The following is a 21313-nucleotide window of genomic DNA, read 5'->3' on the forward strand; positions in this document are numbered from 1 at the left end:
GTGAATTTAGGAATATAGGAAACACAAAAGTAAAGTTAATTGGAATAGATTTTTTTCCAAAAACTGGTACCAGATATGAGGTAGGATAATTAAATGTATATACTATCAATGAACCATCACTAACCCTTCAGAACCAAAATACTTGGTGCTAGGAGTATTTTTGACAGTATTTTTGCATTTTTGAAAGCATCTGAGACAGCCTTCTGCAGAAACTTAGAGGTGTTTAGAACTGCTGGTTTGGTAGAACTTAGGTCACCCTCATCACCCTTTTATGTCTGATTCTTAATAAAGAGAAATAAAGGGAGCTCTGGTGAGGCAGAGTCCATAAGAACCTCTCTTCTATCTTCAGGTCTGATGGCATTTGGTGATGAGTCACACCACGATTCAGACAGCTCTCATACCAGCACAGGGGAAACTAAAGGATACCATTTTTCTTAGCCACTTTTTCAATCCAGTGGGTGATCTGGTCCCAGCAGTGTTGTTCTCTGGTCATCTGCTGCTACTAGACTTGGAAGTGGCATGTGGAAAATACTCTGCCAGAAACTACCAGACTGTAGATATAGGAGAAATATAAAGGGAGAGATGGATTACACTACAGCCACAAGAGACACCATATACAAGAGAAGTTCTTATGGACTTTTTGGCTATAATCATGGGCATCTGGGGACAGTGGACAAGAAGTTCATCCAGACACATCTAATCATGGCCAGTTGGGCCAAGGGTGAGAGAAGATTTCAGTGCGAGTCTGTGTACACCAAAATATACTGTCTCTATATGTACTGAACCTCACCCCTGTTGCAAGCATTATATTATTAACCAGGAAGTAAGAGCTGGACCTTTTTGCCAGTCTCAGGAGAAGCATGCCAGACGTTGGGTAAAATTTCATGCTACTCCAGCTTGGTCCTCTATTAATTTTAACAACAATATTGCCTCTTTGGCAAGTAATGTTTTTAACTTGGATGAATCAATTCAAAAGTTCTGGGATGGTGGGGAGAGGGCAGAATGAACTGTAATGTATCTCCACTCATGGAGCAGAACTCAGCTGAATAAAGCCCAAGGAAATGACAAGAACAGCCAGACAATTCACACATTTAGTAAGTGTTTTTCCAATCAATCTTCTGCTCTTAAATCTCCTAGACTGTCATTCTTGTTAGCAATGAAGACTGTCAAAAATAAGACTAGAGAAATAAAAACTGTTACTGAATACTGTGCTACTGCTCATAGGTCTTGTCTTGAGCAAATACTTTCCAGATTTGGCTAGGAATTTGGGTGGATTTTAGTTACTCTGACAAAACTTTGTTTTCTTACAGTTAACGCCTACCAATCAACAAGCTGTAATGAACTATCAATTCTGATGCTTTAAAAAATAAAGCTGACAAGTATTTAGCTCAGAGTAAAAGGTATCCTGTTTCTCTGCTGCCCTACAGTTTTACTCTTTACACACACTATGATCAAGACCTATAACATGCTTTTTTAAAGAAAGCCTGCACCCAAAATTCAATCTGAGATTTATAAAGAACTCCTAGACCAACTGAAGAAAACAATGAGACATCATGTAAATTTTTAGTTTTAAAGTGTTACTGTGAAAAGAAGATTCTATATATTTTTCCAAAGTTCTATGCTAAGCATAAATCACACACGCAAATTCAAGTTGCGAGCTAGTATTAAATTGACATTTTTTTTGCCAGTGATGCAGCTTTCAACACACCAGTGTTCTGGTTATTTGATACACTGTAAACGTGGAATAAAATGTTCACAAACATTCTTTCAGGGAAAGAAGCCTAGAATAAACTATTTAAATGCAGCAACAGTACTATAAATAAAGCAATATACTAAAACTTTTACAGATTTAACTTTGCATTGTGTTACTACTGATAACTGGTTTTGTTGTAGCAATTATTAGCATCAACAATAATACACTGAATAATGGGCCTTCAAGTTTTAGAGTACACTAATAAAATTAAAAACAAAGCACCTTCACACTGTGCAACTAGAAGTGCAGGTGTTTTTAAATGCCCCTCTCCCCACAAATAATTGATTTCCTAGTATGTTCTAACATATAGAAATAACTCCAGCTGTTACTTTTCAAAATCAAGGTACAAACACTAGAAATGATAACTATTCAAGCTCCTCTGATCGTCAGAAAGTTTGACCCAAAGAAAAATAAGATTTGCAGTTTTTCAAGATAAAATGACTTAAGTATGCATCTAGGACAGGATATTCAGTGCAATTAGCTAGAATGGAAAAGAAAAGGAGTCGGGAGAAACAGTTAAGAACTATTATTCTTTGTTTTACTGATAGATACAAACTGTTCACCTGAAAAAGATTTAGCCCACACTGTAAGATGGGACTTAACTGTGGGCGCTTAAATAGCAAAAAAATAAAGGAAAGGCAATGTAAAAGCCGGAAAAAAGGAAATTGTGTGTTATCAAAGAACTATTAATTGCTCCCCAAGTAAGAGCAAGTCATGATCTCCTTCCTTTATTTGCTTGGGCTTTCAGCTGTCCAATCAAAGAGATGTTGTGTTGGCTGTGTTAAAAAGAAACACTGCTTTTGTTCCAATTATGGCCCACAAGACATTATGGGCTTTTACTTCATTGGTTTTATAGCTTACTACTGCACTTTAAAGAAACAAGAAGAATAGAAGACAGGTCCCAATGGTTAGTAAACAGGAACAGGATCACAAAACACACAATTAACAGGGGTTTTGTTGGTTCTGTTCCTTCATTAGCCTTGTATGGAAGCCTAAAATTTTCGATTAGCACATTTTCACTGTACTTCAATATCTGAAGCATTAGAGACAAGAGGTCAAAATATAATATTATAAAGAAACAAATGTTCTCTACTGCTGAGTGGGGATTAAGAGAGTTATGTGTTTCAGTGTTATGGACATTCCCCACTTCCTGGCAGAGTAGCATGAAATAAGCATTGCTATCAGTGTCCCTCCTATGGTCAACAACTGACCAGGAACATAAATGGTAGTTTTTCTATTGCTTCAAGGCTTGACTGAGGCATAGCATATATTAGATTTCTATTGTAACCTATAAACTCAGCAAATAGGGGGGATGGAAAACAAGGTACATTACCTCCTCCTTGTATCTCTCCGCTGCATAGGCCTGATGTTTGGGTGCTATGAAGGTGTTGGCATTTCCCTTCCACAAACAGAAGACTGATCCACATGTAAAACATTGCCCATGCCTGCAGAAAAGGGCCCATGAGCTGCTTAACATTTTTGGCGTAAAAAATACTTGAAAATGCCAAGAACTTTTTAATAAAAAAAAAAAAAGTAAGTTCCATTTGCAGATAGCAAAGATGTTTGAATGTCTTACCATTAGGCATCTCCTTTCAGATTTAAAATAGCTGAGTCTTAATTTAAATTTTTATAAGACATTCTAGAAATTCTTAGGCACCATCTAACTTGAATACAACACTTGTCTCTAGGTGACAGAAAAGAATGAGGCTGAACTGGGCTGTCAAGAATAACAAATACATTTCCTAGAGTGAAAGATTTCATATTTATATTATCTTCACTCTAAGACAAGGTCTGCATACATTTTTCTGTTTTGAAAAAACTGAGGAGTGCTTTGTATAAAGGGAACTAAAAATACTTGTCCCTGATGTTGCTTTGATAAAGTAGACAAAAAGGATAGATTTTAAGAGTTATTCTGCATCATGATGAATTGAGCAGGGTAAATTTTTCATTGAGAATTAGACTGGTATTTCGAAAGAACCAAGGCAGCTAATCTAGGTTCCTTACTACCTTTAAAAGTCTGGCCCCAAAATGTTTAAATTAAGCACATTCTTAAGTGCTTTGTTGGATCACAGCAGAGTGCTCACCACTTTGCAGAATCAAAGTCTCAATGAGGGAGAGATGGATATCTTTGGCAGATCCTTTTCCATTAGACACCCCAGTGTGATCCTGTTCCACCCTACCTGAGTCCCTGCAAAACTGCTAACACAAAAGCTGCGTGGATAGTCCTCTTCACTGTTTTTTTTGTGACGTCATCTTAAGGCCAATGTGACAACATATTACAAAAACATAAGCACTAACACATTTTTAGGAACAGAACAGAAAAGAATCATACTTAGGCACCTAGTAGGTGGAGCAGGATCTGGCTCCTAATATGTAAAGTTCTGTAAACAGCACACAACTCGACTTCCTCAAGTGTTGTTGCTTTATGGTTTTTTCCCCACTCTGTGACTCTGACTGAAGAGCTGGTGAGATGAAAGAGGAGTAATCAAGTGTTATGAAAGCCTGATCTAGCTGATGGAAGAGGCACTTTGACTGTATTGGTAATGGAAAACAACTACAAGGCTCTTCCTCTTCATGTTTCAACCCTGCCCTGACAAAGGCTGCCTTGTCAAATGGTTTACTTTTCCTCTGGTTAGTCTGTGTTTGTGTGCTTGATAATCTGGTAATTCCAGCTATCACAATTAGCTCCTGTGAGGACTTACTTTCCTTTGCACATGGTTCATAGCTTCCTGTGGTCCCCATGGCTGTGCTCCCAGTTCCAGTATGAATCATTCATGTTTCTAGAATAATTTAAGTACTTAAAGGTAATTTCTCTGCTGCGTAAGGGACCCTAGTAGTTATACAAATATTACTGTGCAGCATCAGTTACTCCTAGCAAAACCTACAAATGACGGAGACATTAAACAATACAGATCATCTTAATAATTGAATGCCAAATAAGTATAAGATGCAGAAACAGCAATACAGTATCACAAAGCATTGCCAGGAATTAAATGCAAGTGCTCTGGATTTTTAAAATTTTTTTCCTGTTTTTGTTTCATTTGAAAAAATAAATAAAAGCCAAGACAAATAATATTCTTCCCCACAAAAGCTTACTTATTTTATTTATAACTGCTTACTTTTCAGCTAAACATGCACACATGCACATCACATAAAAAACAGACCAATTTTATCTGGCATTGAAATAAAATAACTGACAAAAGGGGTGAATCTGTTCTCAGAACTATATGCAAATGAAATTCTCAAATTCATCAGCTCTAAATGAGACCCTTTCTCTTACAAAATCTCTCCAACTGCTACAAGGAAGGAAAACAAAAACAGGGTAGGAGTTCTCACTCAATACAAAGAAGGGAAACAGTTACAAAGGGTTTGCAACACCCAGGAATAGTTGCTGTCTTCTACCCTAAGGGTACATACAGATGTATGGGGAGGTTAGATTGTGTTAAAAAATGACCACCTGTTCTAACTTAGTTTGCCCAGATGTGGACGTTACACTTAGATCTTGTGTTAGCAGAGCTATGTGTGAACTGTACATAAGTTCAGGACAGTTAGATCAGTCTAAACATAGCCAACCCAATCTAAGTTAAGTACAGGTCCAAGGTAGTCTAACTTAGATCAAGTTTGATGAAATGGATATTTGTACAGTTTCCAATGCAATCCTGGGGCCAGGAAAACCCAGCCACTGGATCCAGCCCTGGGGCTGTGCTTTTCCTCCCCCCGCCCCCCTGGAGCACTGGGGTATTTTTAGCCCCCCAGCCCCTCCCCCAGGTGGACAACCTCCTCCCTTGCCTGAGCCTACAACCCCCCACCCCCCATCCTGCAACCTGCTCCCAGTGTCAGGTTTACTGGTTTTCACTGGTAGCTGAGGAAGTAAGTCAGGGTGGGGAGAGTGGTGGGGCAGGATGTGGGGCTTGATTCACCAGGGGGGCCAGTTCCAGGGTGGGAGAGAGTTCCCCCATGCCCCCAAACCTTTCCACAGATCCCACTAGCCCCCTGATACCACCAAACCCTCCTGGACCCTCTCCTGGACCCTATTTGCCCCCCCCCTCACAGACTCTGCCTGCCCCCTTGATCCCTCCCACAGACCCTGCTAGCCGCCCAGATCCCTTCTGCAGGCCCCTATGCTTCTCCACATTCTCCCCAATCCCCCTCTTGGACATGGCTAGCCCCCTGACCCTCCCAATCCCCCTCAGACCCTGCTTGCCCCCCGGTTCTCCCCAAGGCCCCCCTCCCCACTAGCCCATCCTGACTTACCTTAGATTAGGCGGTCATTTTTAACATGATCATTTTTAACATGGACAACTTCCCCTCCTGCCTAAGCCTGCCAAAATCCCTATCCTGCAACCTGCTTCTGGTGTCATGTTTACTGGTTTTCACTGGTGCCAGGAGCTGAGGAAGTAAGTCAGGGTGGGGAGAATGGTGGGCAGGATGGATAATCCCCCCCTCACCTCTCCAAATGTCTGTAAATGCCCTAAGAGTGTCTTTGGGCAATTTTGCCTAGTTCATTTGAGATTTTAATGCTAAACCAGCTAGGCATGCTTACTGTCTCATGGGAATGTCTTGGGAATTTTTTTGTTCTGGAATATCTTATTTTGCCATAGTTTTTCTAGGTAGCTGAGCTCTTAGGGCATTTATAGACTTGCTCCAGGAGGTGGGGGCTTTAAATAGTGCAACTCCAAGAGCTGTGTTAATTAAAAGTGCCCAGAGCACCATGTGCATCAATATCCCTGCACTGAAAAAGCACAGCAGACCTTTTTGAACTAAAGCTGGTCAAATGCATTTTAATTTAAAGTGCCCCACCACCATTTTTCAGCATGGGGATGGTGATCTGTGATGCACATGATGCTGGAGTCTGCTGTGGTGCAGTAACTGCCACACTCCAGCAGACTCGATTAATTGATTAATCCATTAATTAATTACAGCATGTTGGAGCAGCCTCCCTGCATGTGTATAGGAGTCTTTAGTAGGGGAATGGGATAAAAGTGTTAAGCAGTTGGCTATGCTCAGATGGCTAAAATTTTGTCTTATAAAAATGAGAGAATATAGAAAATAATCATATAATTGCTCATCCATGTTTCAGAAATGTATACCCAAAGCTAGCCTTCCAAGTCACTGAAGACCTGACATGCAAGACAAATAATCTAAATAGCAGCCTGACTTTCTAAAATGCTGAGTAGTTGACTTGAGTTGGGCTTCAGCAAGGACAAACACTTGTTAAAAAACTAAAGATGGTTTCCAATGTAGCTGATGTGCCATTTTTCTGCTTCTGCCCAGACTGTATCTTAGCATGTGCTCTTTTGCACTATTTCATTCAAAGCTGTGATAAATTCCTCCTCCTCCTATTAAATGGGCAATTTTCTAGCACATTAACTCTGGTCAATTAAGTAGGTGAATGGCCTCAGAGCTACCACACAGGAACCTGCAGCAGAAGCAATAATAGCAGTGGAGATGACAGGCTCTCCTGAGAGATAAGTGCAGCACCTATTTGATTCATTAAGAGGCTGATCTGACTCCAATTAAAGACAATGGAAAGATTCCCACTGACATTTCAGTGGGGATTGTAATGGGCTCTAAGTAAGTAGAAATTCAAAGAAAATAATTTTGGAGTGGAGTACTTTCGCACAGTAGCACAAAGGGTTCATTTGTTTGCACCTATGGTTATAGTATCTAAAGTCCTGATCCTGTCATTTAAAGTAGCATGGCAGAGCTTTATGTCTGTGCAGAGTGCCATTCAAACCAGTAGTGCCACCAGGACATCACCAGGGTATCAGGGGTTTCACCCATTGAACAGCTTGTAGAATTCCATCCCCTAGACTCATGAATCACTCGACTGGCTGTTTCACTAAAATAAATTAAAATAAAATAAAATAATGCCAATGGAGTGGTGCCAAATTATACCAGCAGACACTCTGACCTACATTTTAATAGTTAGTAATAAGAACTTCTCAGCTAGAAGCCTCATTTTTCAAAATAGCAAATGTTTCCTATAGAACCTGAAAAATATTCTCCTGGGATTCTGTGAAGTTCTGCCAAGCAATTTTACAAAAGACCTAATGTTCTCACTTCATATAATGACCAGGCTCTAGCAATCTCTTAGTGAGCAATGGTATTTCTAAGGCTTTCTGTTTCCCCCATGTTATCATTTATTTAAATGGATTTTACAGATGAAATTCCAGTGAACATGAAATCAGATTGCCACCACTGTTATTTGGATTGGGCTGAGTCTTTGTATTCTGCTTCTTTCATGAAATACAGCTTTGTGAAAACCCTTTTGATTCACATGAAAGCAGAGCCTGAGATTGTTACCTATATATCCTACTATTATTCTTTTGTACTGGAGAACCAAATACCCTTATATTTCCAATGGAAAATTCTTCAAATTTTATAAAGTATAAAATTTATGATAAAGCTTGGCCCAGATTTGAAGAGGGGGAATTAATTAAAACACTTCTTTTGTTAAAAAGGCACGAATGTTCTCTGAAAACTGAGCTTTTTGGATCCCATCTTTTCTTCCTTAGCTAGAAATCACCAACATAAATTAATGTTCAAGAAGTATAGGATAAGGAAATGGCAATGACTTGACACATAGGTAAAAAACTACTAATTTACTCTGGCCCAGTGCAGTAAAGTCAGTGTCAGCTGAAGTAAACCAGATTGCATATCTTGATAGAAGAGAAGATTAGCTCCCCTATATTTATACTTTTATCCATGGTCTATTTTTGACAAAACAAGGCCAATATTTAAAATGAATAAATACAGCACTTTGGAGATCCAGTGCTAATTAATTTGCAGCATTTTTCTAAACTATTTTACTAAAGATAAAGTTACTTTCAACTTTGTCAGTTTCTAGGCAGAGAAAAATCTATATTGCTTTGCATGAGAAAAATATTCAGCATTAATGAAGAAAATCAAATATACTTTTTTATCATTTAAATGTATCTACTCTTATTAAAGAAAAAGAACTCAAAGAAAATTGGAGCCACCAACAGTGCTGAAAGCAGAAACAAGTCTTTCAACTAACCTGTTCACAGGAAGACAAAGTATACTGAGAGTATAATTTTTTTTTAATAAAACAAGTTCATACCAAGCACTCTGGGATTTGCACTTACAACGGTAGCTCTGTTTGCAGTTGTGTGATGTATATGGGAGCATTCTTTGCAAGTGTAACATAAGGGCTCATGTTTGAACAATTTTTACTATGTGACTGGAAGTCAATTTGCTGGCTCTACACATGAAAATATAAGCATTTATTTAAAATATGATAGAGTTCCAAGTTTTTTCATTAAGTCACATTATAGAAACCATCTGTTTGCTGTAGATTTTTTTCCCTCAAGCCAATCAAATTAATTTCTTATAGCCTCATCTTCTTGTCAAGTACTCAAGTTCTCTATCTCCCTCTCTGGTCTTTCTTTCTTTTAATTTGCTACTTGTATGAACTTTTCACCATTAGGTAGATAGATGGAGTACATGTAAGCCTCCCCAGTACTCCATAATTCATCTCACCCTATAGTCAACAATATAAGCACATTACTTATACAATAATTTTGTAGCTTGAGAACTAGCATTCCATCTTTTAAACTCATAAATGTTCTACATTGTGGTAAAATATACAGAATGATCAGACTGGTCTGGAATCTCTGAGATGTTTAAAGAGTACATACTCTGCTTTCAATATTTTCTGAATGCAAAAAGGACCTTGAAGTTGCAAACAGCCAACCTTCTGTGTTGATTAATAACTCCAGGGACCAGATGTCATACATACAATATTTATACATTGTCTTTTATTTTTCAGGGTAGGTGTATAAAATACCTGAAACAATACAGCAATTGTCAGGCTGGGCTTTAGAGATTTATGTGAAAGAAGACTCCATTGATGGGAATGGTAATATAAATAAAAAACACATGATAGATTTCATTGATCTAACTCACTGAAAATGTATAACCCATCAGGGTGTTTGAGAACATTTAGATGCCTTGTTTCAACAGCAGTTCATGTCTGTCAGCAATTTGAATTTTAAATTCTCGTATTAGCTTCAGGGAATAGCAGTGGGAGTACTTCGAAGGCTAGAGTATGGGGATGAAAAGATAAGAAACCTTTATTAAGAAAAAGCACCAGAATATGTATTACAGAGCATGTACTGTGAAATAATGGACATTTCAGAGGTTATAGATAGATTAACAAATATTCCAAATGTGTTTTCTGGTTTAGAGATATATTATAGTTGTTCTCATAATTCAAAGTTGTTTTAATAACAGTTTTCAATCAAGTGATTTTTCATTTTGCCAAGTATTGCAATTTAGAGTTCATTTCAAACATACTCTATTGAAGGATAAAGCTACAGATCTTACTGGCATTGATGGGCATCTTTACATGTGTGCCAGAAGGTGGTGGGGGGGCACTTTAATTACAGCAGCACTGAGAGCCACACTAATTAAAGTGCTCAGAACATCTCATGCATTCAACTTCCCACACTTCAAAATGGTGGTGGGGGTGCTTTAATTAAAGCTCATTTGACGAACTTCAGTTAAAGCGACCCTGCCACCATTTTGAAGCACAGGGACACTGAATACACAAGATGTGGAAGCTACTAGAGCATGCTAATTAGCACGCTCCAGCAGACTCAACTGAGTCTGCTCCAACGTGCTGTAATTGCAGCATATTGGAGCAGTGTCCCCGTACTTCTACAGGCATCCACTGTGATCAGTTCTTACTGAAGTATTTCTAGCAGTAACTGCAATTAATAAATCATTCTTGAAGTGCAGAGGACATAATTGTTTTATTCTGAACTAGGTTCAAGACCATGGCCATCAAAACACAAAACAACTCAAGAGGGACAGGCACAGTGTGTGCTAGTGAGATAACTACATGGGGCTAGACAGTGCCTATTAAGTTATGGCCTGTGATGGGAGTAATATAGTACTTCACTGCTGAGTCCAGAGGATCTTGTACCCTTGTACAGTTGCTCCTGGAGTTTATAGGCACATTATGGTAGCAAGTCCATGATACCATTGCTTAGAACATAGTCCTCCACTACAGTCAGGTTTGTAGACTTGTGAACGTGTAGGACAGAGCACTCACTGAAGAGTTTTGCAATCTGCAATTCATAATTAATTTAGGAAGACATATTTCTATTTAGCACATTGACAAGATGTGTACTTTTATGAGTTCTCTCTTTTTTCTTCTTTTGTAGATGTTTGGTATTTGAGATCTTTGCCACTGATTAATAATATGCTGGTACTATGAGATGAAACTCACTTCTCCAGAAAATCATGACTTAGGAACAATTTTGAAGCCTTTCTAATGTGTGCCCCCATACAAGTTTCATTTGTAGAATGACTACAGAAATATTACCATATTTTTTAGTTTTCATGAATGCTGCTTATCCAAAGGAATTTCCTTTTTGGCTAATATGATTTTGAAATCATTTTTCTGACACCCTGGCTCCTGGTAGTAGAATTTACTTTGGAAAAACATGAAGATTGGGGAAATAACGCTAAAGATATTCTACACTGGAAGTAATATAAAATGAAAAAATTAAATTCAACAGCAATAAAATTAAGTTCCCTATTATTGATAGGAAAATTATGAAAAACTAGCTAAAAGTCTTGGTCACATTTTTATAATAAAACTTTAACTTATTGATTATCTCTAAATTTCCTAGTCATTTCCTGTTTCTCTGTACAGATTCCTTCTCTGGTTTTCAACAAAGAACTGTGCAGGCTGGATAGGATTTAGAGACACTGTTCAAAAGCAAACCCAAACCACTAACATTGTGATATAATCTAAGAATAATCTGTAGACATGGACCTTGCATTGCTAGAGATCAGTTCATCTTGCACCCTACATTTGGTTTTTAGATACTCCTGATACATATATCATGTTCAAAAATATGATATTTTTGAACCAATGTTAGTTGAACTGATGTTAGAACCAGTGTTAGAATGTTTTCCCCCAATGTTCTTCTTTCTGTCTGTGTTTCTCTCTCTCACATGTATAAATGTACATCAAATCAGATAGAGAGAGAATGTTATCAAATCAAAGGAGTTAAAAAGAGGAACTCCTTTTTTCCACTCTCTTAATCTATATAGTTGTGGTTTGCTTGAACAAACAATAAAGATGACATTAAATCAGAAGGTATACTTTTTTAGGATCATACGCTGGAAGTATAAAATCAGAAGATGTAAGCTGATGGTAAGTCACTTCTATAGAGGTGACATCATTATATATAACAATGTCAACTTATTTCCATCCGACATGGAATTTAAAAGACAAGGCTAATTTATTCCCCACAGTCCAACAATTTGAAAGTTGAGAAAATGAGAAGCACTTGTAAGCATGACTCAGAAGGGCAACTTAGTTAAAAATTAAGAATGTAATTACATTTGGAATGTCTGAACCTTCTGGTAAATGCAAGCTAATTAAAGATGTGATAATAATTGCAATATCTCTAACATGGGGGCCCTACCTAAGCTTCTATCTTCTGTACTGATGTAAATGTTTAAACAATCACAAAATCATCATAATCATATCAAAATTAGACATTATATTTAATTATATTAGATATGGCATTTGATTATCACACACTACATTTTTTCTTCTGATTAAGTAGGAATCAGGAAACTGGCTTAGATTTGGACAACCTGAGGCATAACCCACAACCACGAGAAAGGTGACAGACCCCTAAACCCACATTTAGTTATGGAAATTCAGGATTTTATCTTTGATTATCTACAAGTTTAGCAGACTTTAACTGATGCAACATTATGCTTCAGCTAGCACTTTCAAAAAGAGTTACTTTTTGCTGCCATTAATGGAATGATGTATATCTGAACTTTCCATAGGTCTTGATTGGAAAGGCTGTAAACACTGCCTTTGATGATATTTTGGAGTGCATCATGATGGCTAAAATATCCACCTAAGATTATTGTTGTGCCTTGGCATGTGGCGATTGATTTGGTATTATTTTAAAGCAAAATGCATTACATGAAATAACCCCAAAATCAGTGAGGTAGGAAACCTTGCATACATTTCCCACAATTGTTGAACTGGATCCGAGGAAGACCGTGCAAGCTGTAGCAGTGCTATAATGGCAGTAGCTGCACTGCTCTGGGAACTCTGCGTATTGTAGTTGTGGGATGGAACTAAAAATGTGTTGATAAAAGTTGCTGCCTTTTCTTCAGTTTGTTTAAGGCTTCAAGTGCTGAGAGTAGGAGAGGAAGAGAGATTGTATTAAAGGATTTCAAAAGGGGCAAGGGGGGAAGGCCTTCCTAGTACTATATTATTTTTATTTCAGGCTCCACTGATTTTTAATTCCAATTTTTCTTTTATCAATGCAGACTTGAACGTTGTGTCATTTTTGCCAACTGGATGTTGTCTTGTAGGATTTGGTTAATACAGCTGGGTGTGCTCTGATTTTTTCCACTTTAAAGATACCTTCTGAAGGTCTGATTTGACAATAGTATAGTGACTGGGGGAGAAGCAGCCTACAACAATTATTTTGTCTTTTTAACCCTTTATCAAATAGAAGATGGCACAAGAGTGAATTGAAATCCATTTTTAGTGGGGCATCTCAGGAATTAGTTGTGTAGTTGTGTTTAAAATCTTGGGAAGAGTTTTTGTTAAAAGAAGAGAGAATCTTTAAGAAGCCTTTAACAAAGAACAACAAACATTTGTTTTGTAATTTGAATAATTCTGTGGGAGTGGATCTATTAAGATAAAAATAGGAATTGTGCAAGTGGTTATTACCAACTCTACTAAGGACTTATAGTTATTCACCACCACATCCATTCTTACACTGATGCGACACCACTGATTTTACAGAGTTATACTGAAAGCTAGTCTGGTTATGTCTACACATTTTCAGCACATCTGAGGAGGGAGTTGCGCATGGAAATGCAGCTGTGAAACTGCTCTGGGAGCGTTCCCCTGCAGCTGGTATTGAGACCTCTGTCTTCATTGTATTTGAAAGTGGCTGTGGGAAATGCCCCAAGATTCAATTCAGTGCTGCACTTTCAGGTGTGCCATGTGGAAGCAAGAGTGGGTGACTAGGGGTACTTGGGATCATCCTTCCCTAGACACGTTGAAGATTTGATCTAGATGTACCCAGAGTGCGTTTAAGAGGAACTGGAGTTTGCTAACAATTTTCTTACTTGTGTAAAACATATTTTTGAAAATGATTATAATAGAACACTCCGCTGCAAAACATATTTTCTGTATCCTTACCTTCGGTAAGGCCCCTTTATTTGGATCAAGTATTCAAAAAATTATGCCAGTGGCTTCTGTCTTTTCTTTAGACCAATCAGCAGTTTCTGCACCTCTGCAACAAATTGTTTTCCCAGGATCTTTTTTTTCTTTCTCATTTCTACAGTAACTCAAGCCTGGAAATGTCAGTTTATTTTTATTCAACAAAAGATCCTTTTTCCTCATGCAGATTTTTTTATAGCTGTATAAATGACATATAAAGCTTGAAGGAAACATATCTATACTTTTTCATGAACAATTATCTTTAAAAAGTGAATTCATTCATCATTAGATTAGAAGACCCAGCTATTTCTATTGTTTCAGTATTATATCAGTTATTAGAAATAGGAGTAATGATACATTACTTCTTATGTGTATGTCTGGTGCATTTCCAAAGTGTCATTTATTATTATAGTTCTAAAAATTTGGGCTGATATCCTGGTCCACACATATCAATGAAAAAACACTCATGGATTTGAACTAATTCTAGTAGATAAGTTCTCTGAATCTATTTTGATTATTTTGAATAGGAGCCAATTTATAAACACCACCTTTAATTTTTATGTTATACCTATGACTCCTTTTCATTCATTCTTAGAGAATTTACATTAAATATTTTTCTTTTAATTTTGCCTTAGCTTCTTTTTTGGATTACAATTTTCAGTTGCAATTTTTACACTAGATCAACTTTGCATTTGTAAAAACATAAAAAAGCTAATATATGTAGTTAATTCCAGTTACTATTTATTTTTTGATTAGTGTGTGTGTGTGTGTGTGTGTGTGTGTGGACATGTGCATGTATGCATATACACAGGAATATTTTTGTGAATGGGTTTGATTGTTGAACAATATAAAGAGGGATTTACTTAAAGGTTATTAAATAATCAAGAGATTCCTCTAGCAATATTCCTTGTAAACAAGAGCTGTGTAAATTTAATTCGGTTCTATTGCAGGTTTTAATAAACTCTTTTTTGCCTTCAGGGCAATTGAAAAGGAGGTTAAAATTATTCTGAGACTTGACATAAGGTGTATTTTCTCCAGGTTTTTGTCATATTTTATTTTTTTTTATTTAAAAGTACATAAAAATGGAATGCATATAAATCAACTGCTGCTAAAATATAGCAGGGAAGATACTTATTACTGTCATCCAGAATCTTGACACCATTGACAAAAACAGATGTCTTCCCAAAGGACCATGAAAGTGCATTTGTTCATATTGTATGGATTAGTCTCACTGCAAAAGTTTATGAATATTTACCAGTATGAACAAGATTTGGGGATTTTCTGAGTGTTATTGAAAACAAAATGATATGAAACTTAAAGTCTAATTTATTGCACTTTTGAGTGTGTGTGTGTGTGTAATACTAATGCAAAGATAAATGAGCAATTCATTGCTTCACACTGCTTTCCTATTATCAGCTACCTACCCTCTCTTCCTCAAATATGCAGATTTTTTTTAGAATGTTGCCATTCATCTTTAAAAAGAAAAAAAAAAAAGCACAAATTTTTAAAAGGTTGCATATAAGAAGATGGAAGGGTTTTGTTAAAAAAAAATCTAATGTAAAATTGTTCCACTCTATCAGCCAGCACATCTGGTCTTTTCATGCTTGTATCTAGGATTCTCAGCTCACTGGAATGGGAACTGTCCAGATATCAGTAGCCTATAGTCTCAACTACATTATTCGCCTTCATGCAAATAATAAAATACAACAAATAGTAACATCAGTTTGATCAGCTGATATATTTTTTATCTACAATCTGCTGGCTTCCTTTGAGAGCTTTATTTAGTGTAATCATAATAGCTCCAGACTGAACTGTTGTATGGAATGAAATTTGCAGGGAAAAGCAAAATGTAGTTGTGTTAGATATACTCCATTCATTTAAAAGTAAGTACAACTTGATCAGACTTCACTGTTTTTCTATCATATCATATTTAGTGAATGTGACGGGAAAATCCTCCGTATAAATAGTGATGAAATCTTTATAACTGAATCTATTCTATACGGTGCATTATATGTAGGAGAATCTATAAGACAGATACAAAATAAGAGCCTAGATCTCCCGTCTCGCCTAATGGATAGTTAGACCAATGTAAAGAGGGTATATATTGCAATGAGTGCAGAATGTCAACCTCTTATCCCCACTTTGCATAGTGGTAAACTCTTGCATAGTGGTAAATTCTTATACTTATTTGACAGTTACTTATATCTAAATAAATAAATAGTGTAAATATGATTGCAAAGGTAAATACTTTGCTTGGTACAATAAATACCACTTTTGTGCCTCTGCACAGTATTACCAGAGCTGACCCAGTAGCCAAGTCAAACAGAAGCACATTCAATGATCTATAAATGGACTGGTTTTTCTTTTATCCTATAACTTGAAATAAATTTAAAGGTCCATCTCACCCACATGAAGACAATATCTTTGATGGAGTCCCTACTGAACTCCTATCTCCAGCTGCATAGCCCTCTAAGTATTTTTTTTCCATGCTACACTTTACTGCTTATGTATGATTTTATCATTATGTCTCACTGAAGCCTAAATCAAAGATCATTTTTATGTTAGGTTCAAAATAAGATTGCTATACATCACAAACAATCATGGTACCATCCACCAATGCATGGCTTCTTTGCTGAATTTAATAATCTGCCTAGACTGATCAATCAAAACAGGTATCTGAAGCAGCTCCATCTCATTACTATATCAAAGCTTCAGTGTCAAATTTTTGTATGTTGTCTATCTTCAGTATCAGAGCTCAGTCAGTGAAGCACGGTTGTACAGGCTTTTTGTCAACACAGTTTTAATCTCCTGCCAAAGCACATAATGAAAATCATAAGCACCTACATTGTCTGTTTGTTTTTATTAGGAGAGTTATAGAAAGAATTCTTCTTGAGTAGCTGTTTTAGCAAATGTAAGTTTAATTGACATCCATTGTCAAGAGCATTCATAGGCATGGTCACAAAAACAGCACATTTCCTGTCATATACAAGCGGTAAGGATGCATGAGAAGGGATTTCAAAATCACTTTCTTTGTTATTTTCAATGTCAAATTTTTCGTTCAGCATCCTTTCCCCCCCAAAACTGAAAATATTGCAGTTTGGTCTTCATTAGACACTAACCAAAGATCCAGTACCATGGGGTTAGTTCAACTGCCCAAGTCTCTCCTTTTTCAGATTTAAATTTACCTCTGAGGAGCAGCCCTTTTGCCTTCCATATTAAATAACTCTGCAGGGATCACTGTGTGTGGTGAAACTCATCTACAATGCTACAATTTAAACCACCACAGTACAAAATTAATAAGAACATAAATACAGATTTAGGACAGACAAATTTCATTCCAATGTAAAAATCTTCCTTACAAAAGCAAAGAAAAGTGAAGAAAGATGCCCAAAATGTGGCACAGGGAAACATAATTTTTACTTTCATGGGCTTAGTCTACTACAGCCACCAATTAAATTGAAATCCCTTATAAATTAACTTTGCAGGACCTACATTTCACTAGACCTGCCACAGCCATTTCATGTTAGAAAACATTCCCCAGCTCACAAACTTGAGCACTATCTTGCTCTTGCCCGGGTTGGCATCTGTCTATAAATTTATTGAGAGTCCATAAAAAAAATTCTAAAAACACTTGTCCATAAAGTGCATAAATAAAATGAGACGTTCATAGAGAAACTAACAAACCATAAGCTTGACTGAAGATCCAGCATGGAATGAGGCTGGATGCAATTGTTGATGGACAGATGGAGCAGAGCAGCACCACATTGTGTCTGAGCAGAAGTGCAACTCAGCACCATGTGCGTAGACCTCCAGCAGGACTTTGTGCCCCATGGGAGCCTCTATAGCCCCCTTCCCCCCAAGCACACACTGCCACTGCATCCCAACAATTACCTATCTGTAACAGCAGCTTGCCCTAAAGGTAGGCAGGGCCATGCAGCCCCAGGCAGTCTGAGGAACCAGAAGGAATGGGAAGAAGACAGTGCAGTCAGGATGGAGCTATGGGGCTGGGATTGGGAAGAGGCAATAATTGGGAGTTCATGCCATGGATGTGGAGTGGGCAGTGGGGCTGGTAGGAGTAAGGTGGGGGATAGGTTGGCAGGGGTAGGGGGGGCAGCATGCTGCAGGATGCAGTCAGTGGTATCAGGGTTTGAGGGTGAGTAGGAGAATCCTATGGTGGAGGCATCACAGTGAAAAGTTCAGAAGTCTGGAGGCTACTCATGCCTGCTTTACTGTTTATGGGCCTGGGTCTTATTGCTTGGGGAACCTTGTTAGGTGGTGTAGGTGCTACAGACCCCAGATGGGTAAGTTTCCCTTCCCAATGGACTGGGCTAGGTGATCAATTCACTGGTTTGTTAGTGACTGAGCCTATTAACTGTGTTTCAATTAAGGTTTTCCCAGTGTTAAGGTTTTCCTTATGGTTGTGTGTTTATCCCTTTTTCTCCTATAATAAACTCTGTTTTAGTTTAACTCTGTTTCCAAATGGGGAAGTTTGTTCAGTTTAGAATATCCAGTTAAAATTTGTTTTCCTGCATTTCTGGGTGGACGCTTGAACCATATTTAGAAAGTTGGTGTTAAACCCCTAAATTTGAACCTGGCCCTTGTTACTGCCATTCAGAGCCTGGCAGAAGGTATCATTCACATTATGTAAAACCTATGACATTAAAAATATTTACTTGCCAGTAAAAAGTTTGCAGTTTGTCAGTAAAAAAAAATGCTCTTGGGTTGGAAAGCTTGCCTCTTGCTGGGTACGTCTACATGTGAAATTAATGTGACACAATAAACTCCAGTGCATATCATGACAGAGTTTATTGCTCTGAGGCACCTCTTTCACATGTGCACCCAGGACTGTAGCACATTGAGCTAAGTTGGAGCAGCCCCGACTGGCAGGGGTCAGTCTGTCAGCCTGGGGTGCTCCCACCCAAATCAATATGCTGCAGGGACATGAAAGTGGTCCAGTGCGGGGCTAGCCAGCAAGCAGCCCCCACACTAAAGCACCCTTGTGCCCCAGTCAGGCCCATCAGCATTTACAAGTGCACTGCTGTGCACTAAATAACACCGCCGTTGGATAGTAATTTTGTCTACAAGTACTAATCTATGGTGAAGTTAATTAGTTTACTGTGGCCTAATAAGGCTGCACATGTAGACGCTGAGACTCTACTGCAGAGCTAATTAGGCAACTGCAATCAACGTCTCAAGTAGATGCACCCATTGAGTAGTAACTTGCTAGGCAAAACCATTCCATGGAAACCACACTTACATGTGCAAAATCAGGCATGGTATGCAGCAAATAAAATAACATAGAAGGGCTTTGCTCTAAACCTTCAGCTCCAGAACTTCCCCAATTATATATCTCTTGGTGTGGGAGGAAGGACAAGGAGAAATGGCACAACAGTCATAGAATATCATTATGCTTTATATAGGAGTTCCTATACATGTAACGTGTCTTCACAGATTGATCCTAGGATTATCTCTAATCATCTACTACTCAATGAAAAAAAATACTTAGAGGGCTATGCAGCTGGAGATAGGAGTTCAGTAGGGACTCCATCAAAGATATTGTCTTCATGTGGGTGAGATGGACCTTTAAATTTATTTCAAGTTATAGGATAAAAGAAAAACCAGTCCATTTATAGATCATTGAATGTGCTTCTGTTTGACTTGGCTACTGGGTCAGCTCTGGTAATACTGTGCAGAGGCACAAAAGTGGTATTTATTGTACCAAGCAAAGTATTTACCTTTGCAATCATATTTACACTATTTATTTATTTAGATATAAGTAACTGTCAAATAAGTATAAGAGTTTACCACTATGCAAAGTGGGGATACTATCCATTAGGTGAGACGGGAGATCTAGGCTCTTATTTTGTGTCTGTCTTATAGATTCTCCTACATATAATGCACAGTATAGAGTAGATTCAGTTATAACATTAAAGATTTCATCACTATTTATGTAGTCTATCAAACACATGGTAAGAGAATGTTGCTGGATGGAAACCTACAAGCAGATAAGTCCTTAGAGCTATTCTAAAGGCCTGCCTCCACAGGCCACAGCTCTATTTTTGCCTGACATTTCAGCTGGGTGCAGGTTCACCTTAGGTATTCTGTAACTGTGGGACTGAGTTATATCATTGTGTATCTATAACATTCCATATTATAGCCTCTTAATCTTCTCCATACATCCACAAGTCATGTAACACATGCAGATGAGTACATCTGTCCTTTAATACATTGCATAAAATTGGAAATATATGTACAGGATATAGTTTAGGAGATAAGTGACATTTACTCTAATTTACACTGGGTCATGAAAGGTCATGATATAACTTTTAACATTTATACAAAGATACCATGAACTTGAAGAAGCTGGCTTTCAAAATAGTGTTCACTGTAGGTACATTGTTGCTGGCAACAATTTTTGTTTCCTGCTCCTTTCCCCAATTCAGCCTTTGGTAAAAATTAAACAGGAATAATTTTATTAAGGGACTATTGGATATAGTGAAAACCCAGAAGGTTCAGAAAGCTCAGTTCAACTTTTGTACACACATCTGAGTTTCCTTTTATGTTATAGGAACTTTTTTTGTCCATCTCTACTGATTTCCCAAATATTCAAACCCAAATGAGTTAATTTTCAAAAGCTTTTTTAAGTACCCTAACAGGTTTAATTTAACAAGATTAATTGCATTATTCTCTTTTACAAACAATACAGTGATGCTTGCACGGGGTATCAGGAACTGTAGCACTGTGTCACACTATGTGTAGCGCTACTTTTTTTTCTAATTATATTAAATAAATATATTTTAACTCTAGAAAAGTGACATGTTAACATGGACTTTCAAACGAAAATAAGATCTTAAAAAATGGGTGACTGTGGTATAAATGTTATACTCCCACAGGGTCATGAAAGGTTGTGGTATCATTGTTAATGGCATCTAATTTCACTCAGTTAAAGCTTTACTGGAAAGTATTACTTCATGTGTGAGACAGTAATACTGACGTCTGTGTAACCCTCTGAGAACGTTGAATTCCAAGATAAACCTATGTTTTTGCTACCTGAATCATTGGTGGTAGCAAAACCACACTTTAAATAAACCTTATGTTACAACTTAAAAAATGTGGACCACAAGCAATAAATTAAATAAATGCATAGAGATGATCCCAAGAGGATTCTTGACACACTACAGACTCTCAGTGCTTTTAAAAGGGGTAGGAGGTTATCAAAAGAAAGGCTGTCTAGCTACTCACACCATTGTAATATAAAACTAAGCAACTTTTTACACAGAAGCATGAAACTCAAAATGGTATGTGCCCATCTAGAG

At 37.5% G+C, this 21313-nt stretch overlaps 1 protein-coding gene across 8 annotated transcripts in view; it reads right to left on the reverse strand.

Annotated features, from left to right (window-relative positions):
- The window catches only part of XRCC4 (X-ray repair cross complementing 4), a 333742-nt gene that overhangs the window by 61198 nt on the left and 251231 nt on the right, over window positions 1–21313 (reverse strand). For 3 of the 8 annotated variants that reach the window (XM_059725049.1, XM_059725050.1, XM_059725051.1), the window contains exons 8-9: window positions 3087–3198; window positions 427–551 (exon numbers count right to left, since the gene is read on the reverse strand). The exons of 2 other annotated variants lie outside the window; for them this stretch is intronic. In XM_059725049.1, coding sequence (XP_059581032.1) covers window positions 447–551; window positions 3087–3198 — 217 coding nt within the window. In that variant the 3' untranslated portion in view covers window positions 427–446. Of the gene's footprint in view, window positions 1–426; window positions 552–3086; window positions 3199–4093; window positions 4216–21313 lie in introns of those variants that run through there. 3 more of the 8 variants (XM_059725053.1, XM_059725052.1, XM_059725054.1) reach the window with 3 other exon arrangements.

This window comes from Alligator mississippiensis, chromosome 3 (genome assembly GCF_030867095.1).
Source record: "Alligator mississippiensis isolate rAllMis1 chromosome 3, rAllMis1, whole genome shotgun sequence".
NCBI lineage: Eukaryota > Metazoa > Chordata > Crocodylia > Alligatoridae > Alligator > Alligator mississippiensis.